Source organism: Temnothorax longispinosus, chromosome 10 (assembly GCF_030848805.1).
Source record: "Temnothorax longispinosus isolate EJ_2023e chromosome 10, Tlon_JGU_v1, whole genome shotgun sequence".
Taxonomy (NCBI): domain Eukaryota; kingdom Metazoa; phylum Arthropoda; class Insecta; order Hymenoptera; family Formicidae; genus Temnothorax; species Temnothorax longispinosus.
The window spans coordinates 16,908,979-16,925,159 of NC_092367.1; the positions used below are offsets into that span (position 1 = coordinate 16,908,979).

Below are 16,181 nucleotides of genomic sequence, written 5' to 3' on the forward strand. Positions count from 1 at the left end.
TACGCATCTATAAGTGAATCGTGCACGACTGGAGTAAGGGAACCAGAGGGGTCATCGAATTCTTGCCACCAATGCTCCACAATCTCCTCTTTACAAACTTTTACAAAGTTAGGGTCGACTTAGCAGCCGCTGCTAGCACCGCCGTCCGTTACCCCTGCGCGAGCATCCCTCAGCTCGTAGGGATGCAAGGGCGGAGGCGAGCGGCGTGGCAGCCAGCTGCCAGCATCACCGACTAATGTTGCAACAGGGAGAGAAAGAGGGAGCGAGAGAATGGACAGAGGGCGGAGGTACACACAGGGGGAAAGAGACAGGAAGAAAACGGGGGGGACTGAGAGGACAGAATAGCGGAGGGGATACTCGGAGAGATTTATTATGCAGAGGAGAGCGAGAGAAACGGGCACGAGCCCTTTCGGAGCTTAACACACTTTGTACCGGGCGCTGCGCACGTAAGCTGTCTCTATTTTTCGGCCCGCAACGTTGATATACGTGCGAAGGGAGTATACGCGGTTTATACTCGGTTTATGTTCTGAATAATGCATCCGAATGCATATCTCGGCGAAACTTTCATCTCTTCTCATCTTATTACTCCGGCGTGAATAATATAATTTATGAAATTACATATCCGTAGGACAATAGTTACATCTGACGTAAATTCTGCTCAACGTGAAAGAAATTCCTCGTTAAAATACAACGGCGCGTCTTAGGGAAACGTAGCTGTGTAAACGTACAAATTAGAAATGTAGGTACTTAGAAACACGCACGTAACGAATTATAGGTACTTAAAGATGAAGCAGTCTCAAAAATCACTCTCGCGCTAACAACGCCCAATCTTCGCGTCGCGTGGAACCCGATATTCTCTCTCATACACCGGCATCGATCACCGCGCTGTGCCAGAAAGAGCCGTCAAGCAGGAGGGATGCAGGAGGGGTAGAAGGGCAGAGGGGCAGAGACGCGGAGACGCAGCAGCCGCTAGAGGACGAGCGGGGTGGCGAAGAGGAGGGTAAAGGGAATGCAACGACGAGACCAGGAGAGAACAGAGTGTATTTCCCACCCTCCATTGTGTGCGCCTCTCCTGTATCTCTCTCTCTCTCCCGGTTCACATTCGACTAAACTGCATATATGCTGAGGAGTGTGGCCGCATGATCTATGTACGTGGATTCAACACGGTGGCCCATACGGCACTAGTATTGCTACAGGATTTCGCGTTTCCCTCGCCGAGTGACATCATATGCGGGAAACAACTCGTACCTTCTTTCTCTACTTTCGTTCTTTTTTTTTCTTATTTTCCGTTGAACCAGATGCCGCAATAAATTCACACGTGGCTGCCGAGGAAATATCTTACAACCGCACATACTTCCTTCAAACGAGGAACCTTCCTCTCAAAATCTCCCGGGTAGCGGTACTCAAATTCGAAACGAGAAACTGAAGATTCTTCATGATCAAACGTGGAATAATAACGCTGATAGCTTTCTGCTAATTTTGCGAATCGTCTATATTTATCGGATTAACGTAGAAAACATTAAGCAAAACCTCTCTCGTCGAGCTTGGAATTCAAAGGTTCGATAGAATATCTAAAGTACCTGTGAGATATTTTTGCAAAATCTATAATCGGAGCCGTCTATTATTCTATTATTCATTATAAGATTCGTTCTGTACGTAATTACTAGCGATTTAATTGTCCCGATGAAATCGTTTGTTGCAAATTCCGTCGCGTGAGTTTCGAGGAGCAACGAAATTCTGACGCTGTAAACTTTCCCGATGCCATTGATTTCCAGAGTGCTACTGCAGTCGACCGAAACGTTGGAACTTCATTTCGAGTATTCCTGTCAGTAGCTATACAGTAGCTTTGCTACAGACCTGTGGAGTACGTACCGTCTGTTCGAAGATAATGCCACAGCGTTCCCCGAACATGTAACCACTTAAGACATAAGGGAGGCGAGGCTTGATTGAACTGCTCGGAAACGGCGATAACGAAAACATCACGATGTACGCAAAGAGAACAGCGAATTCTGTATTCAATTGAGCATTCAATACTAATAACGGTCGAAAGCGAAGATTACTTGAATTATTTGACGACATCAACGAGAATGGTTCTAAGAAAGAGTATCAAAGATTTTCATAGCGCTACGAGTAAAAATGGCATAAAGAATGTTTTCTTATGATGACTGAGAATAATTTGCAGATAGACTTTCGGGGATTTATATTGAATAATTACGATTTAGAACTTGAAAAAAAATAAAAATTAGATACACAAATATATAAATAAAATAAAACTTTAAACTTTAGCCGTTTTATAGAGATATCTATAGAAGAACGTTTTTCTCACACTAAAAACACCACGGTTAAATGATTAATGGCCCGGCGCGATCAGCAGAGTTTCACGAGATTCACGCCAGCTGAAGTTTCCGCTCCTTCGAGCGAGCTCTCAAGGACGTATCGGCGGAAGCAGCGGCGGTTCTGGTTTCTCCTCCATTGGTTAAGCCAACCACCGGGGTTTAAAGTAAGCGGGCACGAGCGCGAAAGACGAAAAGCCTCTTGTCGTGTGTTCGAGAAACGAAACTCTTTGCGAGCGGGGCACCTCGCTCGGGGCGTACCTCCACCCGCTGATCCTCTTATTCAGGACACCATCCTGCGCCTTCATCCTCGAACCACCGTCACCATCCGTCCGACCGCCGTGCGACGTGCGCGCACTCGTGTAATAAGGGCGAGAAGATATGCCGGTAAGAAGCTTATCGTCGGGAAAGGACCCCGTCGCGCGCTCCTTGGACGAGTGCCGCGCTCGCTCTCTCGCCTGTGCACGAGAATATTAAACAACCGATGCGTCTCGAGAGCCGAAAGAAAACTGTGATACGTCGGTGGAGCCGCTTTATTCGATGATCGATCGATGTCGAGAATGAGTATCGGTGAACGGAACAAGTATCGGTGGAGGAGTCTCCCTGAGATAGTGATTTTAGAAGCGACAATGGGATCAAGGCGTGAAAGAGAGCGAGGGAGAAAAAGAGCGAAAAGAAGTGGAGCTTAACGCGGAAAAAGAAATAAGCAGGTCGGAAACAAAACCGAGTGGGAGAACTTCACAAGTTGCGCGACCTAAGTAGGACAGCCGATGTAAAAATTTACATAAAGATTGTTGATCTACGAAAATATCAGAGAATAGCCTGTGATATTTTAATTGAGATTATAAGTAGCTGATTATAAGACTATTTAAGGCTCCGCGAAAATAAAACAGCGTACCATGCTTATGGTAAAGATCATTAATGTTGGAACGTGACGCACCGTTAAACATTAAAATAGTAAATGCAACGACTGTTCAGATAAAAGTTTCGAGTCAATGATTAAATTACGTAATAAATATCAATATTTTTCTTATATGAATATTTGGAGGACTTGTAAAGCGCACTTATAATATTATCGTAGACCTATAAAAATCTATAAATTAATAAAAATATCCGATACGAAAAACCAGAAAGAGCATCGGAACGGATCGATAAAATCGAGGACGGAAGGCACACTGCGAGGGTAATTAGGGTAATAAAGGGCGCGCTGTATAATTAGATGCAACGATGGATCGATGGACCGAGCTATTGCCGGGGGGATGCAAAATGCTGTTGAGCTTTTTATCGCTCAACCGTGTTGTGAGAAAGAGAGATAAAGGGAGACAGAGAGAGAGAGAGAGAGCCCTTTGACCGGGCTGCGGCAGGGAAAGTATCGCGTGATACTAATTTCCATTTGGGCCCTGCCGCCCGGGCTCGGTTCGCTAATGCAGCGACGCCATCCATCCATCCATCCATCGCTTTACCACGTCGCCCAGAGAGACAATTTTCCGCCGTTAAAGGTCGGAAAGTTATGATACCGAGGTGGCTCGCTGAAACGTGACAACGTTTCTCACGTCTTGCGCGGGATATAGTGCAGCAGGCTCCGCAGCGTTACGGCTGCACGTCACGGCCAACTCGCGGACATTAATATTATCCGGATCCGAATTGTCGCTCGGGCTACGTGTTTCCCTTGTCACGGAGAAACGGAGACAGGGTTCGCGGATTCAAGAATCCGTGCCATTCGGAGATCGCGCATGGGAGAGTACCACAAATTCCCCGCGTGCAAACATACCGAGAGTCCTGCGATGAAAAGACCACGTCACTGCCACAGGAAATGCATACAGAACGCAAGCTTTTAATATTTATATATATCGTTTCCCTGAAGAGATAAATTCGACATATGATCTAGCAGAAACTAAGACAGTGAATAAAAAGAAGATGAGTCTCGTAAGGAGAGAAATGAAAATGGGAGAATAAATAAAAAATGCAAAAGGCAAAAGTTGTTTTAAAGAAGTACTGTCGAACATTCGGGCATGTGAGACATATCGCCTGTGTATTTTTGGCAAGGAGACGCTACGATGGTTTCCAATCCATTTGATTCTCAAAAACGACATCGTGATGTCGTGTTGCGATCATGGCTTGTTTTTTAGCCCGGCTCCCAGCCGGAAAAATAGTCGATATGTCATTGACAGAGCTCTGTGATTCCAAACTCTTGCAATTTTTACTACCACTCGGTGCAATCGATGCGGGCCTACTAGTGTGGCTTTAACTCACGAAAAGTATCTACCGCTCGTACTTTACGAGATAGATAAGAATTTAAGATCTGAGAAAGCGAAGCTGCTAAGATTAGAATTTAAGCATTGAAAGATCTTAAAATCTCGAGCAGGTCAAGTTTTCAAGCAAGTTAGAACTTCAATATTAGAACGTAGTATCGTATAAAGCACCAAGTGTCTCACAGCAGTAGAAGCTAAGAAATCAGACTCGAAAAACTCCAAGCTACTACAGGCAAATTCTAAGACGGCGACTGAAAAATAAATGACGCCTTCGTAACGGATAAGACATAAAAATGAGCTAATAAATAAACCTCTCGGCAAACTGTATCTTGTGATTACTGTACATAATCAAAGTAAGTGGCCCGGGTAAGTGAATTCCACGCTCCCGGGAGAGTTTTGCGCGTCTTCATTTTTTAACAGTTTTGGAAACCATGACGCTGCCAGAACGCGTCCGCTTGGCGAGAGGCGAAACGAGATGACGTTTATTTGTTGCGTAACGCGCGTGAGCGTAGAAAGAGGAACAAAACGCGCGTTCCCGCATGAAACTGCGTTGTCGCTTTGTGCGAACGAACAGATAGCAAAAGTTCGTCACGTCCGCCGCGCGAGAATGTTTCGAAAAATCGCGAGAGCGTGAGGAATTCCCTTAGGATGCCGACAAAGAGAACAAAGAATTTTAATAACTGCGAGATGTCGCGAGTACGAGGACGACCTTGTTACACCTAATCCCGTAAAGCTGCGTGGAAACTTCGACTAATCCTACGTAATGTTCTTTCCGCAGGTTTTGAGTAGACTAAAGACTTTCGAAAGAACAGCTACAGAACAAGCGCCGAGTTTTGGCGAGACGAAAAATGAACGAGTAACAAAAACTGAAACAGTATTCGCGAGGGTATTCTGCGTTTATGAGCGTACGGCACCTTTCCGAAAAAACTTGGACATACTTGCTCGATTTACCGCCCGCTATTGGCGCGAATTCAATGGCTCGAAGAGCTAAAAGTGTCGCATCTGCAAATAGAGAAAGAACATAGATAAAAAAAACCTGGCTCGACGCCATTCCTAGCCGGAGCCACGACGGGCGAGAACGACGCAGACGGTGGGAAAAGGACACGTATGTTACGTAACGACGTACAAAGGGCTATGAACGTGTGACCATGCACTGCCTAAGGGAGGTATATCGCATCGCTTATTATAATTACTATTTATCGTATCATCGTTATTTATCTCGTGACAAGCGATATCCTTGTACTTAAGCAAAAGGCACCATAAGTGAGCTCCGAAGCCTGTTCTTTTTTTTTCTCGTAACAGCCTATGGGCCTGCGGGACTAGTTTCATCATGACTATTTTTGAGCCGCGACGACTCACATAGAAATCAGTCTTCGACGTGATTCACAACCTACGTCATATAAATATAATATACGTATAAATATATATATATTTTACGTACACGCGTCGAAGAATGTTTTGCATCATCTTTCCATTACGCCGATCAATCGCGCTGTTCGAGATAAAAAAAATTGTTCCGTAATTTATTTTTGCACACTGTTCCAATATAAAGTTTTTATATTTTATATAACGCTAAATATGTTTTCGCGTTATATGTATATTTACGTTATATATATATATATATATATATATATATATATATATATAATATATATATTTAGGATCTAATGAAGATCCCAGGATAATCAGAACGATGCAAAACCATTCGTGACGCGTGCGTATAAGAGATACTTAACATCGTTTAGATCATATATTTTTCCTGCGCGCCTACAGACGATAGTCGAAGATGCTGGAGTCCGAAAATCTAGGAATCTGAAAACCCTAGCGTCCGGAGGACGCAGGGATCAAGGGAAGCCGCAAGATCCTCGGAGTCGGAGCGGAAGCCCGCGGATCCGGGCGTGACACGAAAGGGAGGATGATTACAAGATCCGGCGACAGTCCGTAATCTTGGAGGAACGTTACTCCGTCTTCCGTATTTCAGAACGATACGTCATTCGGACGATCAACGGGAGGTAGAACAGGAATGAAGTTTTGTACTCGACATTACTTTCACTGAGATCTCCAGCTTATACGGATTCTACGAACACTCCGCTATAACTAAGGGAATCTGCTTGTCTCAAGCGAGAGAAAGAGATCCCCGTGTCCTTACTCATTAGCATTAAATATTTAGGAGCTAAACGCACAAGAATAAATAAATTTAATTTTAGTTTAAATATAGTGCTCTCTAAAGAGACGCACGCGCACACGATGTAATCGTCACGTATAGCTATGCGACGAGGAGGGTCCTTCGTGCGACATATCGACCGTGGCGATTAATACTAAGTAACGTGTAAAATGACATGGGCACAAGTTACACGAGTTCCAGGCCAACTCCCTGCAAACGCATGCATGCAAATCTACACTTACGATTTATATGATAGAAAAATAAATTACGCAAAAATAAATTATGTATGTAGAATATACGAGGATTTATGAATCGGAAGATCTCCAGGTATCCGAGGTATCGGAAAGATCCAAAGATGAGTGGAATCTATCGAGAGACACGGTCCTGTAACTTGCTGTCGCTTTGGCGCGAAGCAGACCGTTGTATCTATACTCTACTACCTTAAATTATACATAGTATATTCCGATAAGGCCAGTAATCGAGTTCCTGACAGGCTTACCCGATTCGAAGATCCTCGCACAATCCCGCGGTTAGTATACTTTGCACATGGACGCACTGTGTGTGTTTATGCGACGCAAGAATTACTAAGTCAAATAACCCGCCTCGGATTTTGCTAAGAAATGCTTGTGGTCCATGCGCATAAACGGCGATATCACATCCTGCATGCCGTGTTTCAACTTAATGTGCCTTTTCAGATTGTCAGACCTGGTCAACGATATCAGACATATTTGACATTGGTGCTTGTCGGGGTTGTGCGATTTCATGTGCTTTTTTATGTTGGCTACGCTCTTGCCGCACAGCTTACAGCACTCCATACCGATCAGCGAGTGCTCTAACTTATTGTGACTGTCTTTACTTATATCCTTTTCTTTTTTGCAAGTCCTTGTCGTTCCTGGAATACAAGGTCCCGTTTCGATGAATTCATCATAATTCATTAACGATGCCAACTGTGTCTACTAATATCACCCCAAAATATATAAGGATGGTCGATCCGACGTTATCACACTCAATGTCTTTTATTTCTTTGCGCAATGCCTAATGTAATGTCTCATGTCTGAACTCTTTAATTAATTTAAAAAAAAAGTATGCACATATATTATTACCAAATGTACGTATAAATATACGAATGAAAAGTTATAAAATAAAAGATCTCAAAAATAAATGTTAAATCCTATTTAATTACCATTATAACATAAATGTAATAGCTTTCTCTTGCAAAATATTCGAAATGCAAATATTTTATCACAGGTTTTACCTTTTCATTGTAAAATGCAAAAATTATACAAATAATATTTAAATATGCAATTTTTCTGTAAAGAAAATTTTTGGAATAAATTTTGCGACACAGATGTTTGAATAATAAAATTCTAATTAATCGTTACAAAAAATATTGAAAATTTATGCAAAAATGTAATATTCTAATCCATGAAGTTAAAATTTATTTTATTGATTATTCAAAAATGTCCTTTACTAGTTTGCGGTATATTTAAAAAATTGTTTTTCAAATAGAAATATTTTTTAATTATGCTATTGTTTTAATATAGGAAATTATCATTGCGAAAAAAAATACTTTTGATGATAACGTTAAATAGAACATCCTTTATGCTTCCCATAAATCACACTCTACGTCAAATAGTTGCAGAGAAGAGGGGATTCTCTTAATTACGTTCAAAATCAACGAAGATATCATAACGAACACCACACTCGTATTTATACAGAGTAATGTACTTAATGGAATTGCTTGATTTTCTTTCTTGTTTTTATAAGCGCTGGAAATATATATGAAAACTTTGCTTGTTGCAGGAAAGGAATAATGTAGACATAAAAAAAAAACAGAAGGTCTGTAGAAGGGTCTGAGAGAACATAATTAAAAAAAAAAAAAAAAAATCAAAACTCTTTCGCGTTTATCGAAACAAGACAGAGAATCGATCAATTCCATCAAGGACTTCGCCCCGTGCTCTTTCTCATCTATAATTACCTACTCGTAGCAAATGTCAATACCATGTAAAAAGCGCAATTCTACTGTCATCTCATCGCGTTCCAAGAGACTAAAGATACTGTCACAATACAGTACAGGAGAGGAAGAAAGGAGGAAAGAGACGTCGAAAATTTAACATACCAAAAAGAAAACCGAATGAAAAATAAACATTCAAGTGTGAGAACCTCGGCGAGGAGATTCGCCGATTCGTCTCCACAAATAAAAACACTCGGTCTGCGGAGATCGCGATACGGACTATCGACTTTGTCCTCAGCTCTTAAACGTCGCCCATACATAAATTGCTCCGTCGGAGATCAAACGCGCGCATCTCGCGACCACTGGCAACTATTGCATAATGCAGCTCGTGCAACATTTCAGCTAACTCGATATAATATGAATATGCAATCAAGAAGTACGTAATCTGGTAACTATCAACGACAAGCGACGACGACGGCAACGACGACAACGACGACGATGACGACGATGACGACGACGAGATCGCTACGAGGTCGAGGATGCGAAAGATAAACGAAGAATAGCATTAGCAACAGAGAGTCTATTTAACGATCGGTTTAATCGCGTATGCTTCTTCGGGAATAATCGTTAGGAGGAAAAAATGCTACCTAGAGTTACGAGTTTTCCTGCTGCTGCTGCTGCTGCTGCCGCTGCTGGCAACTATTATTAATGCATCGACGATACGCAGTGGATAAGAATCGTGTGACTATAAATAGGCGTGACGTATTAATGTGGACGAGCGATAGAAGATATTTCGCGAAAAGTGAAACTTTACCTCATAAATTCATCTATAGACTTTTTATAGATAACGTATGCGAAACTCGGATCCTCGGATCCTGCAATCCCTAATTCCACGAAAATCAATCACGGTATAGAGAATCCGCGAATTCCAGAATCTTGAAATCTAACTGAAATATCCTAATCTCTAATTTTAGAATAGATTTTCGGGATTATCAGATCCTCGGATCCTCCGCGCTCTTGTGTAATCGCGTTAACCTTCGTATCCATCTCGTGGTATCAAGCAACATAGCATAGGAAACGTCTTACGTAACGATTTTTTTTTCCTCGCGGCCGACAACTTTATTAACGCAAACGACGGATTGCGCAACGAGATGCGCAACGATTGCACATTTTGTTGCTAATATTCTCGTTCACTCGTGTAGGTCGAAACGAACAGCGCAAGAGAGACGTGAGAATATAAGATCAAGATCGCCAGGCACGATGACGCAAGATACGGCAAAAGGGTATATAAGAGAATAGAAAATAAAAACAGCACATATAAAGACATGCACAGAGAGTCCCGCCATGGAAGTTGCGTATATGCGTACGTCTGCGCTCGCACGTGCACGCAGTGTACGCATATATGCTGTGTATGTATACACATACATATATATATATATATATATATATATATATATATATATATGAGACATAAGTATATACATGTCATCTCGCACACACGACACACATTTACACGCATTCACACAAATGGAGTTCGTTAATGTGGCATCACGCATACGCACGCACACGCGCCACATACACGTGTAAAAACAGCGAGATGAACTCAGTCAGTCGCACCCACACACCGCAATCTCGGACACGGATAAAAAAAAACAGAAAAAAAATGAGATAGAAGTACAGTCCATTTGCTGATACCATGTCCCAAACCAACGAGAGTTTTGTTATGTTTTATTTCTTTCTGTATATGTATTAACACATGTAATTAAAACTACCACAATGACGTAGCAAATGCACGATACCATCACCACAACACCAAGGGTTTATGTAATATACATATGTAGTTAGATATATATACAGACATACACACACACGTATAGAGATTGGTCTCGGTGTGTATGCATATATATACGTACGTACACATATACATGTACATATATATATATATATAAAAAGGTCTTTCATTTTCTAAAGTTACACTCACTACACTTGCCAGATTTGGAAATAGAGGGATGCTCGCTTCGGACGACACCTACGTACGACTCGACTCGTGTCAAATCCTTGCAAAAACGTGCATGCAGATCTCCCTCGATTTCTTAGATGTAACATATTTCCCATTGACTGACAAGAGATCGTTTTTTTTTTTTCGATCGCGTGACGTCGAACGCCCGAAACGCGCGAAAAGATGAGTTTGACCCGAATTATGCGCGATATTTTACAACGAAAAAACGCGTCGCCAAATCTTTTATCGCTATTTACAAGCTCAATATCTAAACTCGTCCGAATGTTGTGTCTGATATAATACCGAGTATAATCTTCAAACATAATGTACAAGTTAATCGCAAATCAGGGCGGTTTAGTACAAAACGTAAAAAAGGAAATATGTTAAATCTAAATGAAATTTTGGTCGTAAAGTTAGATATATGTGCAAGTCTTACCATCAAGTCCGTCGAGCATTTCCGGGGGATTATGGTGCTCGGATGATTCCATCCCTTGAACACCATCACTGAGTGCTCCTACCGTGGCCCCTCCATCTTCTCCTATCAGTCCAACTGGATGACCCTGCGCATGACATAATCACATATTTGTAAATAAGTCAGAAATAGTATAGTAGCTGCTTCACGCTTTGTAACATATTCTAATTAGAACAGTACTGTCAAAAGACGAAATTTTTGTATTCTTGTAACTACAAATTGTTCTTCAAACTCATTGAATTCGCAAATTCTTAAATTATATTTTTTAAATTATCAAATTCAGGATGATTTTTTAAAACCATAAAAAATTTATACATTTTAAGATTTTTAAATACTATTATAATTTTCCAAGTTCAACTCAATGATAAAATTTAAATAACGTATATACATATATATAATTATATATAGTTTAAAGAGTGTTTGTAACGTTCCTCAAATTTATACACAATACTTATTTAATATTTTACATAATTTTAAATAGCAATAGTTAAGAAAATATAACGTACGTCTTGTAAAACAATTTTTATACGTTCCTACTTAGATAAAATATATTAACACTTAATTGTAAAAGATTAAATGTTCTAATCAATATAATTCCAAAAAATATATACTTTTTAAAGTAATTCGATTTATTGCTTTTCAAAGATATAAGAATCCGTCGCAGAACATGATCTCAAAAATATGTACTTTGGTATCTCCTTTTCTTACATATCGAAAATTATGTATTGCGCTATAATATATTACAGCAAGTATCTAACAACATACCCAACTATAAAGTATATGTTTAAAAATGCAAATTGTATCTTTTTATAAATTACAGTCATCTCAGAAACATGTCGCCTTATCGTAAATAATTGTAAAAGCAAACATATTTAATAAGATAAATTATATAGATACTTTAGTCACCCGTTTATTAAAGTTATTGCATGATTTTCGAAACTGTAAAAATTGTATCGATATCTATATATGCTATTTAAATCTGCTATGTAATAATTGTTTTATATTACAGATCGCAAGGAATATGTATACATATTATGATAAAATATTTAAAATATTTTTAAAAAAATATTTCGTTGTTATGTATATGTATATATATTTATGTATATTTTTATATGTTTTTAACAATAAAATAGCGTACATACATAAACTGTCTTAATTTTACATACAACAATAACATTAACATTGGTAAAATTATCTGATAAAAACTTGCTTCTATAAAATTATACTCAACAAGTGTAAATTTATAACATTGTTGATGCAATAAAAGCACTAAGGGGATAAGATATAATCCAAAAATAAAAAAGCCCTAGGCTTTAATATTAGAATCGGAAAGAGGAATCTTTGGAAGATATCTGGGAATATCTATTAAGAAGTATAGTAATCAAACAAACAATAATGTACTTGTAACACATTCTGTTACAAGTTCGAGTATGTCTCATTTTGTGTAAAAATAATTATAAGTTTACTTAAACTTTGGAGCGATTTCGTAATAAACAAGACTTTGTTAAAATCATAAAGTAGCTTGCGCAAATGTGTGTGTTGAATATTATATGTAATATTTGTACAGAATTCCTTTTAAATATTAATTGAGCGTAAAACTGATTACGAATTAACTAGGCACAGGAAGAATCTGATAATAACTGTCGAGGCTAACACGTTTTTGTCGTATAAGCGTAACTTTTTCTTGCCTCACTTTCTTTTGTCACGCATATATTGTGCGCTTTACATTTATCATGGTGGTTGACGATTTCGAGTCTAAAATTGCCATTTCCCGCAGCAAACGAAGTGCGAATTTCTGGTATGGATTCGCTCCACTTTCTACAGTATTTGCAAAACATAAGATTCGATCGTTCATCGTATTGTAGCCAGGGATACGTGTCTAACCACCCGGGTTTAAATCTACCAGCCTTTCTACTTGGCGGAGTAGAACGCTGCAAGTTTGCGCACATTGTCGACTGAATTACGGACATTCCTGATTCCTGATTTATTTGTAGCGATCTATGCGTGTCATTTTCGAGCGTTTTAACGTTCGGATTATATTGGGACAACGATTCGTAAGACTGAGTTTGACCAAGTTTGCTATTGCTTTTGTACGGATGGTGCGAGTTCATGGATACGGCGTGACTTAGCGGATTATGCGAATTCCCGGGGAGTTCAGACGTAATTCCCGACATATCGACATAGAGAGAACCTCCAGCCATGATGGCACTTTCGCGAGAAACTTGCACCACAGCCGAATCTGGACGATTTGAAGTCATGTTCTGTACATCCGTAGTTTCGTCACTCTTCCCATCTCTCTGAACCTCCCACTCCATACCAGTCTGTCAACAGAGAAGGAAAGGATATGTGCTTAATCAACACATCTCGACCCAATCTTTTTTTTAGCAAAAAAAGCCAATTCTGTAATCTCTAATTGGAGAATCCCTTCCTTCCCATGTTTGTTTCGACTGAGTAGTTGTAGGACGGCGGTAGATAATCGTCATCAATTGTGGGAACAGTAACGAAACTCCGTTATAGGGACAATTGTCTTCGCGATATATCACGAGAACTTTGCACTTCATTCACAATTGTGCAAAGCGTTTTAAGCGAGAAGAAGCATATAGCGTCTTCAGAAAAAAATGAGAGTGTAAAGTAAAAATATCTTAACGTTAACACGGAATCGGAGTTACATGAAATAATATGTACTAAAATGTCTTGTTATGCAAGCACACTACAAAATATTAAAGCAATTTATACGTGCATTATTTTAAAGTTTAATCCGAACATATTTTTCAAATATTAAAGTATTTTCAAAAAAATATCTTACAGAAATAATACATGTGCTGGCAATGCATGATTACATAATTACTTAAAAATTAGGTGCTTAGAGATAAATGTAATAAGATGATAATAAAAGCTCTCTCAGCTTTTTATAATTAATATAGATTATGTGACTTTAGACAAAGAAACGAGGACATAAATACAGTCTTATCACTTTTATCTTTTATGCAATCATGATAAATATCAGGAAATCATTTTTCCTTCAACTGCATCAACAATATTGCCAAATAAATTGAGACTTACAATCAGCAAGATCAGCAATCTGACCAGCAAGGAATATTATATACACATATTTTTTATTGCATGTAATAACATAGACCATGCAAAAAGATTTAAACAAAGTTAGTACTTTGCGTTATTAAACAAGTGTATTCGCAGGGAAAAAAGCGAAGTAAATACACATGTGCAAGATCATGGGTGCAGAATAGAAATAGAAAGAAATGAATAATTAAAACTAAAATATGAAATGCATAAACATCGAAAATTACTTACGGGGAGGGAAATATTGTCATGGAAGTCGGGCAAGTGGTGATCCACCTCTTGTTTAATAGGAGCCTGCGGTTGTGAAGCAGGAGACATGGGCCGACCACCATCTTCCATCTCAACTCCCAGGGCATTATTTAACTTTGGAATCACAGGAGGACTTGATTTGTAACTACACTGCGAGGATGTCTGAAAACAATCAATCAAAAACTCTTTATCTTTTTCTGTACATTTTTATATCCCCTGCCTCGACATGATTATTAAGATTTAGTCAAAGAATTTTTTTTCTTACAGAGAAAAGAAATAAAATTCGTCAGATTATTTCTCTTGCTTAGAAACAATAGATAGATTTAGCATAATAAATTAAAGTTCTCTGTTGGACAATAATGTTTACTGTAAACTTAATATTTTGGAGTAAACCGATTACATCTCTTTTTAAATGTATGATTCTTACGTCAAAGTATGTAAAAAAATATATAAAGCATCTTATGATAATATCTGTCTCGTGAATTATACAGCAGGTAATAGCATTGTGCCTAAATTCTTCAAGGTTACTTACAAGTTATTTGAAAAGCTGTGCAATCACAAACACACATGTGTAATTCATCGATAATAATGTATGAGACCACAATAGAACAGAATTTTAAGCAGAAGTATAAGTCCATTAACATATAAACAGAAATCAGCATTATATGAACTTATTTCTGAAAAAAGCATATCTAGAAATGCTGCATGTGTGTTAATTTATAAAGTTAATATGTAAAAATGCGATGTAATACCTAATATTGTTACAAACATAACAGTTAAAACAAAAAATGTACCCAAACTAAAGATATTTGTAGAATACTCGCAAAAAATTATGTTTGTATAAGCTTTGAGAAGAGAAATACACATGTTGCTTGTTTCTATATAATTTTTCTTGATCAAGTCTCGAGATATAATGTAACACCCGCACGAGTCGTGATAAATGTACATATGTTACAAGTAAAAGTGATATAAACGATATGCGTCGCACCTATCTGGTGATACAGTTACAGAAGAGAAAAAGCGAGTACGATATCTGCGTACCTGAGAGTCGGACAAGAATCTTTCGCTAGGTGGGCCAGAAAGAGAAACGTCGTAGCTGCCTGAATTCTTTCTTTTCCTCTTTTCATGATGGGACTGGAGGTTAGGCGAGTCGCTATGTCTGACTCCAGTTTGCGTTTCTGGATCCGGTGACGGACACTTGTCCTCCGTTTTGTTATTTACACTATTATCGGTGAGGCCTCTGATCTGCAATGCCTCCGCTGTTTTAAGGAACATCGGTAGCAGATGCTGACTAACATTGACTTCGCCCTTATACATAAAGTGCAGCAACGCCTTCATTTCCGTGTCATTGACATCCTTGAGGAATATTATTGGATGGGGGTGGATGTTCTGCAGAAAGATGCTCTCGAAATACGGGCTGCATGCGGAGAGTATGGTCTGGTGCGCCTTGAAGGTCTCCCCGACACAGGCCAGGGTCACGTCGCAGAGTGCCTCTCTGGCGAGCAGCGAGCTGAGAACGTCAGTGAGGTTGGCTGGATGATTGTTCCACCGTAGACAATACTGCTGGTCCATCTTGTCTATCTCCAATCCCGACCCTACAACCAAACTAGTTGCCCTGAACTGTCTACATAAAAACTACTATGCTCAGGCTATACCAGGCTATACCAGAATGATTCC

General features: G+C 39.3%; 1 protein-coding gene across 11 annotated transcripts in view; it reads right to left on the bottom strand.

The window, feature by feature from the left end:
- The window catches only part of LOC139820178 (uncharacterized), a 60,267-nt gene that overhangs the window by 35,081 nt on the left and 9,005 nt on the right, over positions 1-16,181 (bottom strand). For 4 of the 11 annotated variants that reach the window (XM_071790238.1, XM_071790239.1, XM_071790242.1 and 1 more), the window contains exons 3-5: positions 15,546-16,099; positions 14,487-14,666; positions 11,139-11,262 (exon numbers count right to left, since the gene is read on the bottom strand). In XM_071790238.1, coding sequence (XP_071646339.1) covers positions 11,139-11,262; positions 14,487-14,666; positions 15,546-16,099 — 858 coding nt within the window. Of the gene's footprint in view, positions 1-10,204; positions 10,733-11,138; positions 11,263-11,782; positions 13,496-14,486; positions 14,667-15,545; positions 16,111-16,181 lie in introns of those variants that run through there. The other 7 variants (XM_071790233.1, XM_071790232.1, XM_071790234.1 and 4 more) reach the window with 4 other exon arrangements.